The sequence below is a fragment of the Oncorhynchus nerka genome, linkage group LG2 (genome assembly GCF_034236695.1).
Source record: "Oncorhynchus nerka isolate Pitt River linkage group LG2, Oner_Uvic_2.0, whole genome shotgun sequence".
NCBI classification, from domain to species: domain Eukaryota; kingdom Metazoa; phylum Chordata; class Actinopteri; order Salmoniformes; family Salmonidae; genus Oncorhynchus; species Oncorhynchus nerka.
In genome coordinates this window covers 69,327,190-69,343,002 of record NC_088397.1, presented here as the reverse complement: position 1 = coordinate 69,343,002, position 15,813 = coordinate 69,327,190, and the positions used below count along the sequence as shown (strand labels likewise).

The window sequence follows — 15,813 nt, the reverse complement described above, 5'->3', positions numbered from 1 at the left end:
CTTGTTTACAATGACGGCCTGCCGGGGAACAGTGGGTTAACGGGGGCAGAACGAGAGATTTTCACCTTGTCAGCTCGGGGATTCGATCCAGCAACTTTACGGTTACTGGCCCAAAGCTCTAACCACAAGGCTACCTGCCGCAACTAGTTACGCGAAGTAGGCCTATATGCTGCAAAAGTTCACAAAATGTTGTAGGCATATTATAATTATTATCAGAAAAAGACACCATCAGTCATCGACCTCCAGTCATTCACCGCTTCAGTCAATGCAAATGTTAGGGTACTAGGATGGTATTGACCAAAGTATCAAGGAGAATCTCATAACAACAGTTTACGATATCTAGGATCACTAACGCACAGACCAATACATATTTGATGTTTGTGCTAATGTAGCCTATCCATTTCTCAGCGCACACAGTGCTTATCACAAGTTATGAGGTTAAAGAACAGTCCGTTTGGCAAACACAGAAGTTACCTTGGTGAAAGAGAAGATAAGGCCTACACATGCCGCATAATGACAACCATTGAACAAAAATAATAACTACAAAACCTGACGCCTCGAAAGGAAGAAAAAACAACAAGATCACTTATATTTATATTGAACACAACATGTTAACATACAGTTTAGTTGTAAAAAGGTGATGGAACTTCCGCGTTTCTCTGACTCAAGTTCTTTCTTTACGTTTAAAAAAAAACGTAGAACGCAATGGGCCTACCAATTGGCGCTTCGGCAGTTCAAGGTCACTGTCTAGTGCATTGATGTCTGCTGGCTCATTGACACAACTGTCTTGGAATCTCTCGCCATGTCCAGGCAGGGACAATAGCGTCAACAAAGAGCGTTTCCTTCCTTTGAGTTCGTTACAACATGTTGTCAAAGTTACAGCACCGTTTTGAAACTCATGAGACTCGTTTGTCCCCCCCAAAATCATCCTGAAGCCAAATATTTATCAGACGTGTTTACATTAGGCCACTATAGCTCATTCTTAGATGGTAGCATATAAAAAAGTATAGCACTTGAGTTATCTAATAGTTGAGTAGCCTAATTATATTTGTCCCATCAATATATTAATGTTTTTGAAATGTTTAATGATTTTTCGTGAGAATGAAATTATATAATTATTCAGTCTACAGCCTATAGGTTTCGTACAGGCAACACCAATAGCAATATTAAATGGGAAATCTAAGAAACACAATTGGACACTGGAATGTAAAAGAAACTAAGGACTGCAACTTAATCTCCTTCAATAATGTTTAATGCTGACGCGTGTCGGGGCGCCTTCATCAAGAGCACACGTTAGCACTTGATTGTTTCTTCATTGTTTCAACAACTTCATCAACATGGCATCGATATCATTTTGTACAATTTTAATCTGAGTTTGACACAGATTACAAGGCTATTTTAAATGTAATCCACGTTTGATTAGTCTACAACTCAATAAAAACAGAACGTGTTTTTACTTCAGTCAAATTCAAATGAAAAACCTAAGTACCAATTTATCCCACAATCAATGGCTTGATCTAAACAAAATGTTAACGTATAATGTATTATCGTATAAAGACAGCTAAAGTAAACAAAAAGAAGAGGGTATATTAAGCAGTTGGATAAAATGAACAAGCCTCAATTTAACTAGGTTTATAAGGTTTACTTTACAGGACATCTGCAATTCGTAATATGAAATGTAGGCATATTGGGCATATAGTAGGCTACTACATGGGCACATAATAGGCATGTAGTAGCATATTGGGCATATAGTAGGCTACTACATGGGCACATAATATACTTCATGGGCACATTATATACTTCATTGGCATTGATTAAGAAAATATTCATACTGAGTCAATTGCATCTTTACTCCAATCGATAGGCCTACATTTTGTTTACCCTAAACCCTGAATATATACAACAAATACATAGCCCAAGACATCACCTGGGATGGCTTCAAATACTTTTGGAATTATGTTTTCTATTTGTAGGATATATGACCTATTTTGTAACAGTCCTTGTGATTTGTTTGGTAAGGCACAACCGCATATTATGGACCCACATGCGGTTTTTGCACTGTGATACAAATCTCATAAATCTGTCTGTGTGTGGTGTGTGTATGATTATGTGTGTCATAAAGACTTCCGATTACCTACCAAATTACTAATCCAGAATTAGTAATAACAATAAAAACTGTTAATCATATTTCGTCGCCAATCATTTTTGTTTTTAAAATAAACATCTGCCATAATATGTTACAATATGTAATTTCCCTGCGTGTGAATGCGTCATCTGAAAGGAACGGCTGCAGCCTTTTGCTGATGCAATGTCATCTCGAACACAGTTCAGCTGTTCAGGATAAAGGTAGTTCTTCTGGCTGACAAACTAGCTTTAAATCATGCAACATGACATGCCATAAAAACCTAAATTCAAAAAAAGATTAATTAGACTACTACTATCAACTACAATTGATAAAAGCGAAACATTTCTGGTTGGGTGGTTGAGGTGGTTGTTTGGATTAGAGTAAGGCAATACGTAATAAAATCTCAGATCATTAAGACAAATCTTTTGATAAAAAAATCTAAAACGCGACAGTGTTGTTCTTCTTCCAATTCTGCTCACCTATATACTGCCAAGGGTTAATCCATCCACTACTTCCTGAAATGTCCATCCATCCACCACCAGAGGCTGTCATCCTCCTTCTCAGTTCAGCATGCCCACTCAGGACTGCACATATTCACTCACTCATACTCCGGCTTAAACTCTGGTCGACTGACCATGAAAGCCTCCTCTCTCTGAGCTCTTTCCCTAGATCGGTCCCCACGGTTCTAATGTAAGATATTGACTCACACGAGTGGACAAAATCCATGTGTTAATGTAGGCTAAATTATATCATGTAAATTATGTAAATTATAAAACATAAAACTGAAGACATAATGTGACAAGATATTCAACAAAGAAATATAACCTAATATTTTAAGATGTTATCCAAAAACGAGCTACATTGTGGACTTTTTAGTTAAGGAACACTGTTCAAATGTAGGCAGGCTACAAGTGAGACAAAATAATACAGTATTACGGTATCGATGCCCAGTGATTTTAAATGTAAACAAGCAGCTCAACTACGTGCTTTACAGAGACATAACAAAGTGATATTTGTCAAAAGCCATTTCAAATGTTTCGATATATCGAAATGTGAAATTGAAACTCCAGATAGTCTAATGAATACCGATTGCCCACAGCTCAGAAACGTAATGCATGGGCCTAAACATGAACAATCTAAACTGAAAATACAATCCACATTGTATTATATTTCATTGGATAAGTGAATGCTACACTATTTTACACACAAATAAACACGTGCGTAAAAGGCTCACTACTTCTTTAAAATGTTTGCCATTTGTTCAACAACTGTTTCAAATGGTTGTGTGTGTGTGACTTATTTCCATTCTAGAAATGAATTTGTAGATTTTCAGATATTTGGTTTTATAAGAGCCGTGATCGAAACCAAGCAAGAATTAGGCCGTGCTATTCCAATATGTACAGTCTATCAAAAGTGTGCGCTAAACGCTTCCATAGGCCTATGATTGTACAATTCTCGCAATATATTCCAATAAAATAGTTTTTTCTTGCTATTTAAAATGAAACAAAATAACAAACCAATTAGTTTCTAAGCTGCCTGTCTTCACTAAAACATGCTATTCATCTTACAGAACCTTTAAGGTTGTTTTCTACCAGTGCCATCTAAGCTATTTCATGAAATTGTGTAAGCAAAATGAGTGATAGTTCATAACCTTGGGCTACTGCACTCCCCACATGCAAAAATACGACCATAGGTGTGCATGCACACATAAATAAAGTTACATCTTAAGAGGACAAATCTCATGCCGCTATTCTCTTTCCTATTATTGAAGTCCTAAATCTGAAACGGAGCAGGTATACACTCTTGATATAGCCATACAGTTCTGCACATCTATGTCAACTCAAGGTATAAAAACAGCCTACATACCTTCAAAATGAGTTCATGGGCCACGTCTGTTTTCCTTTAAGGCAGATGCACAGCTCATCGCAAGGAGTACACCTTAAATCTCGATTTGAAAAGAACGCTACAGCTCAAACTTGTCAGTGTCAAACCTGATGGACTTGCAAGAAGTCAATGGTCTGTCTACCTGTTATACAAGCTCAAAATACGACACACTCCATATGATGACTGTGTAAGTGTGCTGTATAATTTAAGGTCTGGAGACCGGGGCGAGATTATTCTGTAAAACCGCCAGGCAGAAAATAAGGAAACATACTAAGAATAAGAAATATAAATGAACGACAGAAACGGATTAAAATGGCTATACTTTGGGGATGATATCAAATAAGAATTGACAGTAAACTATTTTATGGAATGCTAGCGATAACCTGTCTAGACTAGAACAAACATTCTATTGCCTTGCAAACAAACCGCGAGGCCCACCATCCATCCCACCAGAGAAAGGAAGCACAACCTTCCCTAGTTTGCTATGCGCGAGCTGTTGTTATGTCAAGGTCAAAGTGACTGCATAGTCATGGTCAAGGGTAGCCAAGAAGTCACGTACAGACACAAAAGACAAGGAGCTCCGCAGTTGCATTTCAGGGTACGATACAAGCCCAAAAACTTTTGCTAAAAGTTTATTTAACAAAATATACTAGCAAACAAGGCCAATGGTTAAAAGTAGGACGTATTTGTTGCGTTTTAGAGAGTATGGCCTACATTAATAATCAACACGACTATGGCGCAAATTGGGCCAAATTGGGCTACTATTTGAGCTCATGGACTACCAAGCCTACCAAGTCAGCTAATTAATTTTGCTCGATTAAATTAAGAAACACTCAGGATACCTTAGATAGCATATTTAAAGATACGTATAGCCTCTTGTGTGCTCTAATCACACGTCATCCACAAGCAATATGCCAAAAGCACTATCACGTAGGCCTATAGAGTATTTAGTCGAGATTTAAAAATGAAACCATTAGGATCTGTCAATTCAGATAGGAGATGCTTCATCCAGTCTTCGCACGCAACTAGTAGCTCGGTATCCGTTTACACATTCATTTTTAAATGGTGGGCTCGCATGTTCACTAAAGGGTTTCCGCAAAAAAGTGAATTTGAGACACAGATGCAAGATAATAGAGTTGAAATATGGATTATTATGAACATGTAAAATCATTTTTGAATATTGCTGAATAAATTATAGCCTAACATGTCTTAGGGTAAAATGCACGGTATTCAAGGAATACGTGCTACACGAGGGTTATTTTTTTTACGCACAACTAAACGCGTGCGTAAAAGGCCAATTTCCTCAAGAATATTATCCATTTATTCACCGATTGTTTCAAAACTGTGTGGCATTTCCATTGTCGAATTTCGATAAAAGAAAATGTAGTCTACATAGGTATATATAGGCTTTAGATAATATATTACAATATTACAAATGTAGGCTATAAGAGTCATATGATAATCTCAAATTAGTTAATGCCATATCTTGGAACATATAATAAATTAATCACATTGCTGCGGAGAATAAAAACTGAAACAGCCAAGCAGCAAAGCGACGTAACAGATTTTTTAGGCTACTGACTAAACGTTTTGTTAATAATCTACACAGACAATTCTTCTTTTGACAAAATACCTAGCCTATCATTCCATTTTGACATAATCATATTCAGAATATGTAGTTTTAGTTTTCACTGAGATATTTTCACTTAACCTATAGACCGACTAAACCCAGTTTTGAAAGTGATTTAATTGGCATGACAATCTTCCAATATCGAATTAAGATAGTAAGGAGGTTAATTTGTATCAGTTGGTCCTGAAGTAGATCGACTTTTTGGTCTTGAAAGCAGAATTTAAAATGATATGACGAGGAAAAAGTCTGGATTGCGTAATCATTCTGGAATCTAAACCATAGTCATGGATCCTTTTTCAGTTGAGGGGTTCTTAACCATTTAGTCCAGGAGTATCCCTGCTTAACGTCAGTGAAGGTGGTTGCATGCAAGTTCAAAGAGGTATTGTTATCAAATTAGGCTGTGGCCAATTTACGGCACTTTTATTAACGATTCCACTTGAACATTTGAGGTTGGACTGCTGTTTATTTACCAAATAAGAACATTTTCCAACATGCATCATAATAACCTAACTAGAATATCAACATAGGTTATTATTTCCTTTTTTTGGATTGTGGTCCATAATTTGGTATCTCAACAAAAGTCCATATGCTTTTCTGATTTGCACAACATTTGCGTATACAGTCTTAGCTCTCACGCACCAACTAATTGTCAATGCGCAATTCAACGTCAATTCCAGGTTGGTTCCACGTAATTTCATTGGAATTACATAGAAACAACGTTGATTCAACCAGTGTGTGTCAGTTGGTGAAGACGTCAGACAAAGATAGGTAGATTCAAATCGATGAATGTGATGAAATATGTAAACACAATTTAAAAGCGACTAAGAAACCGTAGAATAGTGTGGAGCGCGGTTTATACATATGAGATGAGTAATGCTAGATACAGAACATTATTAAAGTGGCTAATGATCCATTTCTAAAAGTGGCCAGTGATTCCTAATCTATGTCTATAGGCAGCCAACCCTGATATGCTGGTGATGGCTGTTTAGCAGTCCGATGGACTTGAGATAGAAGATGTTTTTCATTCTCTCGGTCCCAGCTTTGATGCACCTGTACTGACCTCGCCTTCTGGATGATAGCGGGGTGAACAGGCAGTGGCTCGGATGGTTGATGTCCTTGATGATCTTTTTGGCCTTCTTATGGCATCGGGTGCTGTAGGTGTCCTGGAGGTCGGGAAGTTTGCCCCCGGTGATGAGTTGGACAGACCGCAACACCTTCTGGAGAGCTTTGCGGTTGTGGGCGATACAGTTGACGTTCCAGGCGGCGATAGAGCCCGACAGGATGCTCTAATTTATGCATCTGCAAAAGTTTGTGAGGGTTTCAGTTTGTCAGTGATGTGTACGCCAAGGAACTTGAAGCTTTCCACATTCTCCACTGTGGTCCCATCGATGTGGATAGGGGGGTGCTCCCTCTGCTGTTTCCCGAAGTCCACGATCATCTCCTTAGTTTTGTTGACGTTGAGCGACAGGTCATCTTCCTGGCACCACACCCCAGAGTAGACATTAAGCGATAAAACCTGATAAGTGGGAGACGGGTTCAGATAGAGGTTCATGTCGATAAAATAGAAAACAGATTCCATAGAAAACAGGTACATTTGATCTTGTTTGATCGTTATATTTCTTTATTTATGAAACATGTCTCCATTGAGTACATTTCGATCGAGCACCACATCACAGTTCAAATACTGCACCAAATAAAATTAATAAAACGTCTTACAATCGGAATGCACAGCCCGAATGCTATAAGACCTAACTCACTATACAAACCAAATGGCAAAAGATTCTGCAATACTTTTTAATATTCTTATACGGATTACAATCATTCCAGTTGCATTACAGAGACATATCCTTCACTGACAAAAATTATCAAAATAATATGAGAACCATAAAATAGTCTGTAGCAATTTTACAACCCCTGTCATACGAGACAACTTGTAATTAAATATGCATGGTACTGTACAATAGACAATAGTAACCTTGCTCAATCCCGTGGGATCAAACTAAAACGGCCATATACAATATAATTGACAAGTGAGTTCAGTCTTGATGTGTCCAACACCTGACAATGTCTGAACAAGATAACTGTATGAAATCCCCAAAGACCTCCGTTTACTTTATCAGGCACAAACGTTTGTAATTTAGGTCTGAGGCTATACCAACAATGCTGGTATTGCTTTCGATGCCCCTGTAAGGATGTGATCATTCGTTCCAACCAGTTTTCATTCAATCTTCTGTATTTCCCCCCAGTTTATGTCCAAATAGGGAGGTGAGATTAAGTTTGTGTTGTGCAATGCATCATAGGTGAGAATTCTGTCGATGTATAAATATCGAGCGTTTCTGTGATAAAAAGTATTTGAGTTGTCATGCCAGTGAGATTGGACTGAATCAAGTGGCATGCATGTGAGAGCTTGATTTAGATTTACAGACACATTTTTTCTCCTTCACCCGCCGGTTCTGGAACCAGATGGTGACCTGGCGTTCAGAGAGATTAGAAGTGGCAGATATTCGACGTCTCTTGTCTTTGGTGATGAACTTGCTGCCTGCGTACTCTTTCTCTAGTTCCTTCAGCTGGATCTTGGTGTAAGGAACTCTCTTTTTGCGGCCTCGTCTGTAGCTGCTGACCTCTGGCTGCAAAGGGACGACATCTGAGAAAAGAAGGGCATAACACACTGAAAGGAAGGCCGAGAAAACAACGACTGTTAGCCAACATTTGAAAATGAGAAGAAACAATTGGAAATATTGTTTTTTATTATATTTTATTACAGGCAGAACAATGTGAAAGCACCCAGCACTGGATTCTGATGCATTGCATTTAAAATGGTCCCGTAGATTGGGCAGGGCTAGGCTATAGGCTACTTTATTAAGGGCCTAAATATGGGCCTAAATATTTGAGGTAGGCTACGGTTAGATTGCAGTCATTATGGTATAGTTATATCAAAATATACACTTCATGACCAAAAGTATGTGGACCTGGATTGCAGTTGGCATTCCAATTAATCTCAAATGTGTTCATGGGGTTGAAGTCAGGGCTCTGTGCAGTCCAGTCAAGTTCTTCCACACCAATCTCGACAAACCATTTTTGTATGGATCTCACTTTGTTCACGGGGGCATTGTCATGTTAAAACAGGAAAGGGCCTTACCCAAACTGTTGCCACAAAGTTGGAAGCACAGAATCGTCTAGAATGTCATTGTATGCTGTAGTGTTAAAATTTCCCTTCACTGGAATTAAGGGGCCTAGACCAAACTATAATAAACAGCTCCAGACTATTATTCCTCCTCCACCAAACTTTACAGTTGGCACTATACATTGAGGCAGGTAGCATTCTCCTGGCATCCGCCAAACCTAGATTCATCCGTCGGACTGCCAGAAGATGAAGCATGGTTCATCACTCCAGAGAACGTGTTTCCACTGCTTCAGAGTCCAATGGTGGCGAGCTTTCCACCACTCCAGCCGATGCTTGGCATTGCGTATGGTGATCTTAGGCTTGTGTGCAGCTGCTCGGCCATGGGAACCAATTTTATGAAGTTCCAGATGAACAGCTATTGTCCTGACGTTGCTTCTAGGGTAGTTTGGAACTCTGTAGTGAGTGTTGCAACTGAGAACAGAAGATTTTTTATGTGCTACGCGCTTCAGCACTCAGTGGTCCCATTCTGTGAGCTTGTGTGACCTACCACTTCGCCACTGAGCCATTGTTGCTCCTAGACGTTTCCACTTCACAATAACAGCAATTACAGTTGACTACGGCAGCTCTAACAGTGCAGAAATGTGACAAATTGAGTTGTTGGAAAGATGGCATCCTATGATGGTGCCACGTTGAAAGTCACTGAGCTGTTCAGCAATGGCCATTCTACTGCCAATGTTTGTCTATGGATATTGCATGGCTGTGTGCTCGATTTTACACCCCTGTCAGCAACGGGTGTGGCTGAAATAACTGAATCCACTAATTTGAAGGGGTGTCCACATACTTTTGTATATATAGTGTATTATCTAAATGTTTAAATGACTTCAGCCTTGCCAAGCCCATCTCCTGAAGTCCTCAGACATGGATGTATGTCTAATACTGACTTCTATCAAGGTGACCTGCTGGCTAGGCACACCATGGTGACCATTTAGTCCAAACATAGATATGTAACCTATGCATAAAAATGAAATTGGCATTGTGACAGGAAAACACTGCGAATATTAAGCCTTAATAATCTGAATTGGGGCTATGATTAGCAGGAAGGCACCTCGGGCTGTTCTTATGCACGACAGAACACGTAGGCCTTGGTATATTAGTATATTAGCAATATACCACAAACACCCGATGTGCCATTTTGCTATTGTAAACTGGTTACCAACGTAAATAGAGCAGTAAAAATAAATGTTTTGTCATACACGTGGTACACGGTCTGATATACAGTACCATGGCGGTCAGCCAATCAGAATTCAGGGCTCGAACCACCCAAGTTCACCCACTTGTAATAGGTTGGGAATAGGCTGGGCAGCTAATCCTATCTATATTAATGGCCCCTGATTTTAAACTTGAATGCAGCTTCAATTGATGTAGTAGAGGACATCACATCCTATTCATTTGATCATGCGGCTGGGTTGTGCATGTGCACACACAAGCTCATTAGTTTGGTTTGTTAACAGTCCTATTATAGCCTATTTATTAATTCTACTGAGTTTTATTTCAGAGGGTTTAATATAGGAGTGCATCGACAGCAGAGATTATATAAAGGACTATTTTAATGAGGTCATGAACAACATTATGAATGGTTAATTGGTCAATCGAACCAAGGGCAATAAAAAATAAAACTGTACAGTATATATGAATATGTTCGACTGTTCAAACACAGTAAGTCTATTCTGTGTTATGGGCATATAGCCCCAATACTACATTATATTACAATAGGCTATTGACTGTATTGGCCTACGACAAGAGGTAATACAAGCTCCAAATGTCATCAAGCCCATCAATCTATGAGCTATTCGTCAACAAGGTAGTATTCAGAAATCGAATGTGCTATTCAATAGTGGCAATCGGCCTACTTGTCTCTCTACTGTATATATAACGGAGTGTCACAACATAACTAACGGATCAATTCGGTTGAACTAGACAATTTATACATGAAAGGTTTCTAAGGCTACTTATAAAATGGAAACAAAACTGAAAATGCATATTTCTATGAATTGACTCAACGCATTCATAGCCAATGGATAATTTATTTGTCACACACACACACACACACACACACACACACACACACACACACACACACACACACACACACACCCTATATCGAGTCACCCTTGAATACCATTGATTTGGCATTCAATTTGAAATATTCACGAAAAAAACTGGAAAAAAATGTGCTCGCAATAGCAAATTGAGAATAAACGCAAGGCGTAAAAATGGCGAGCTTCAAGGCACCACTCCCTGTTATGACTAGATTTACTGCAATGAGCAAATATCTGTTATTTTATCTGGGAGGGCAACGGTGCCCTGCTCCAATCCATAAACCTCATTGTAGCGACTATAAAATCAAAGGTGTTGTTTTTTTGCATTGTTTCTAGTTCAATATCCGGCTATTGAAAAATGGCCTCTTCTCCGGAATTGAACGCAAAGACGAACATAAACAAACACTCTCACTACCCTGTGATATCATGCACTTCAAGTGCGTTATAGTCATAAGCTGTTTTATATGACAAGGCTATACAAAGGAAACGGGTTTTAAATTAATAAATGAATGAATAAATAAAAGCAAATGTATGTCATGAAATGTCGATCCTTTCTTAGAGAGATATGTATACAGTGGTAGCCCAAAGTTGCTCAATTGTTGCCACCCCTGCAAAAAAATGTATATATATATACACATTTTCTATGACATTTTTTGCAGGTGTGGCAACAATTTAGCAACGGTGGGCTACCACTGCTAAATGAATATAGGGGAAACACTGCGGGCGTGCGCACGCACACACACACACACACACACACACTGCTGGTCCTGTTCGTCTTAGTGCAGTGCAGGTAACACTAACAAGTGTGAAGCGTAAAAAACACTTGGTATTATTAAACATTACATGAACCATGCATTTTAATAAAAGTGAAAAGGTTTTCATACCTGGGAATGGAGATTTCCAGAGATGTGTTGACTGTGTTTGCTCTTTAGAACAGTACACCTGTCCGTCCCAGCCATTAGATAGAGCCCAATGCTGATATCCATCCATGGGAATCAAAGTTTCATGTCTCGGTTCCGGGTGCGCACTGATACCGGGAACCACAGACACGTCCAAGTAACCTGGGACAGTCTGGTATGAACTAGCAAAACTCGGGTAAAAGGCGAACTCCTTTGCCCTGCCTGACAGCTCTTCCGTGGGCAGTGCCGCGCTTGGTTCTGTATACTTCTCGGCAGGGTGGTAAGAGCATGGCTTCTGCTGCAAGTTAACGTTGTGCGAGTGTGACAATCGACAACCGTAATAAGGGCTTCCGAACGGGTAGCCATAACCCAGGGTGGTGCTAGAGGAAGTCTGGGTAGCGGGGCAATGTCGCCCTGTGTCCTGGGAGGGTATTTCCGAGTACACAGAACCCTGGTGGCTTAGGCTGCCGGAGTGTCGTCCCAACGCTGAGTGCGAGATCAGTTCCCTGCAGTGAGTAGCAGGACAATTCCCGCCTAGTCCCTCCATTGATTGGTTTTTATTCTGATTATTTTCATTCGGGCTTTTTTCATATACGTACATTAAGGTGTCCGCCCAGCGTGGATGCAGAACCAGCGAAGTCGTCATATCACGGGTTGCCGAAGCTTTTTAAAAGTCGACTACTCCAAGACTGACACCTCATCTCCAAGCACATTTTACGCATGCGCAATACCCAAGTGTCCAGTTCATTATTGAGACCCTAGATCCGCTGACACGTGATAAAATAACGAGACCGACACGAGAGTGTGCTCGGGGTGGGGGCGAGTGGCTCATCCCTTTAAACCACCACTGGTGTTTGTTTCTTGATTGTAAAGTCCAGCGGATACTCTCATTGGCTTGGGTTGTCAGAGGCAAGTATCCTTAAAGGGGACGTGAAACATGCTCAACAGTTTGAAGGTGGAAGAGGCCATAATCTTCCTATTTTACAAAACGGAAAAGTATTTAATCTAAACCACATAACGTTGGCGATGTCGAAGAATTCGCCGGGCCAGTGATACTATTTAGATACTTGTGAAGATTTTCGGTTCTTGATAAGGTAAAGATTAGGCTTGAATGGCGTATTTTGGTTAACCAATATTCGGATGTAATCAACTAGGCTAAGGTACATCACCTATAGTCTAATGTTTTGAAATACAACATTTAGCAACCATCAGCGAAAGGATAGGCTACGTTTGAGTTTTAAAAGTTACAATGTCTGTAAAGAGAACCTGAGTTTGTTGGCTGTGGGACCTTTTAAATGTAGCATATGACATTAAACAACAGTCTATTTACTCAAAATGTCTAATCTAACCAGAAGATTAGAGTGCAGCATTGCAACTGCCTGGTCTTTATAATTTGGGGGTATTAAACATAAATTGCGGTGCAATTTTGGCAAAACTGAAAATATGAAAAACATAGGCTACAGACTATCTACCCCTCCTAAATATGCATATTCTCTAATATAACATGAACGTTTTCTCCAAAGCAGTGGTCCATGCATATTCTTCAATCTAACAGAATGTATTATTTTCTCCAGTATAGGCTAATGAACAATAAAGATGTGTATTGGCCGTTTTTGTCATCTGAGTCAAGAATCTGTGTTAGGGACTCAAGGCCTTGGTCTTACGCCATGCTTGCACCTGTACTCAAATTATTTAATCGGACAATAAATTATTGACCAACCATAATGCCTTACATTTCAGGTTTAGTAATAATTGCATAGACGATGTGCTAAACCTAGTTAAAATGTAGGCCTATATTTGCCAAAAATGTAGGATATTGCTATATTCTAAGAAAAGTGTTTTGGGGGGCGTGTATGTACTGGGTGAGAACGTGTTTCGTGAAGTTTCAGTCGCACTATAAACACAAAAACTGTGATTTATGTAAGCCCATCTAAAGTTAGTTAGTTTTAATGCAACACAAGAAGGACACCACGGTGGTCATGAGGCAGTCCTGTATAGCTAAATGCACCAGGTATGGGCGCTGTGTCAAAAGCAACATGAAACAAACCATAGCCTACCAGGGCTCTCCAACCCTTTTCCTGAAGAGCTACCCTCCTGCAGGTTTTCTCTCCAACCTCAGTTGTAACTAACCTGATTCAGCGTATCAACCAGCTAATTATTAGAATCAGGTGTGCTAGATTGGGGTTGGAGCGACAACCTACAGGATGGTAGCTCTCCTGGAACAGGGTTGGAGAACCCTGGCCTAGGCTATTGGAATTGAAGCGATACAGGGAATAAAATCGTTGGACTAACTCTTCAGTTTGTCCCAGGAAATAGGAACTCATATCGGCCAGCGGAGCAACTCACAAATATTGATCATTCATTCAAAAATGGCAGACACAAGGAAGTCCAAGGTCAAGGTAGGGAACGCGGACAAACACTGTCGTAATAAGTCTAGACAGGCAAGAATGAACTTCACACCGGCATTGTGGAGTTTAAGTGTAAACTCGTTCCAATTAGGAGAGCCATCAATGACGCTTCCGACTAGCTAGTTTCAGAAAACAAAATCTGGACGGACCAGTTCTGTCTTGCCATAGTCTACATCAAACCATACATTTAGCTATCATGGAAACAACATCTGGGTAGATGGTAAAACAAAACGTTCTCTTAAACCTTAAACAATATAATTGCATTTCCATTTTCAGCAAGAATGATACAAAATCAACCGGCTAACGAATTCTATATAATGAACACATGGGGATTTCTTTTAAATTACAAGCAGTAGACATAGGTATAGCAGAAATGTGTCTATATTTTATAAGTAAAAGTTGTAAGGTACAGTGTAACATAAGTCTGCCATCTTTAAGACACGTTGTATTTCGAAAGATACACTTAAACGTGTTTTTCTTTATCCATTGATGTTAAAAGTCTAAGACACAATTTTGTGATTCAAAATTCACGACTTGAAAGGCATATATAGTAGCCTAAGGTTTAGTTCATTTCCATGGTAAAAACTTTGGCTTAGCGCTGAATTTCATTGTACAGTCCATAATAAATAAATATGTATTCTGTCTTCCAATAAAACATAAACAAACAAAACAAGTAAAACCCTTTTTATTATAATCATTTGGGAAGTTGCAGAGGTCCTTTTGCTATTAACGTTAATTGTTAATTCTATGGAGTACAAACTTCATTTTTGTTATTTTTTACTTGATTAATATTTGTTTATTTAATATGATTGTTTGAACTTGTTTGAAATGTTGCTGACTAACTAAAGTTGAAAAATATATTTATCTCCCATGCGTGGTATAGGTCTATAGGCTACAATATCATAAATATACATTATGTAATCATTAAAGCTACACTGTAAGATGTGCATACCATCATAAATGGGACCACGAAAACACCCTAGGAACCAAAGGTACACTACTGACGATGCGCTCCCCAAATTTCATCACGCTCACTGTTCATTAACTCTTGGAAGTGCTTGCACAAAGGATAGTAACATCTCATCCTGTGTTCTTGGAATCAATCCTGTGATTGGAACACGATACTATATTGTTTTATGAGAAGTGTTGCTATGCAGGGTACACGGCATTCCGTGAGAGCTTAATTATTTGTATCGTCCATAAATTGTTAACAAAGTTTAGAAATGTCAAAGGAACCAAAATGAGTCAACTACATCACAGTTATAACCTAATTTTAAAGGCAAACTCTTAAAACATCAAGGGGCATATTCTCATTGAGATAATATTTTCTGCAAAAAAGACAACATTATCTGAAGTTACCAATGAGGAACTCCTACTGATTTGCTTCAATATTTGTTTTTATTATATTAGTTGGTTTCAGTCTTAGACCTATAGGGTGCTTTCATGCGGACTAAAATTAGAAGACACATAATCTACTAATCACATAATTCCATATAGCTGCAAGCTAGCCTACACTTGTTTATTATTTACATGTATTGATAGGCCTGGTGAAAAGTATGGACTGTCTCACAGCCACGTGGCATCATGCAAACAACAAAGGCCTAGTAAAGATTCAGCCCTCTGGAAGATTTTTTCATTAATCCT

The 15,813-nt window shown here is 39.1% G+C and overlaps 1 protein-coding gene across 1 annotated transcript; it reads right to left on the bottom strand.

Annotated features, from left to right (window-relative positions):
- Positions 1-7,259: 7,259 nt before the first annotated feature.
- On the bottom strand, positions 7,260-12,443 carry LOC115146035 (homeobox protein Hox-C13a-like). The gene is made up of 2 exons (XM_029687789.2): positions 11,747-12,443; positions 7,260-8,283 (listed from the first exon to the last, which is right to left on the bottom strand). Exons 1-2 carry the CDS (start codon positions 12,405-12,407, stop codon positions 8,024-8,026), a joined length of 921 nt encoding a protein of 306 aa, XP_029543649.1. The 5' UTR covers positions 12,408-12,443; the 3' UTR covers positions 7,260-8,023.
- Between the last annotated feature and the right edge of the window lie 3,370 nt (positions 12,444-15,813).

Excerpts from the sequence above, each read along its gene's own strand:
- LOC115146035 (XM_029687789.2), bottom strand. The coding sequence starts at position 12,407 with ATGACGACTTCGCTGGTTCTGCATCCACGCTGGGCGGACACCTTAATG. Across the intron at positions 8,284-11,746 it reads CTGGAAATCTCCATTCCCAG|ATGTCGTCCCTTTGCAGCCA; the intron begins GTATGAAAACCT and ends TTCTTTTCTCAG.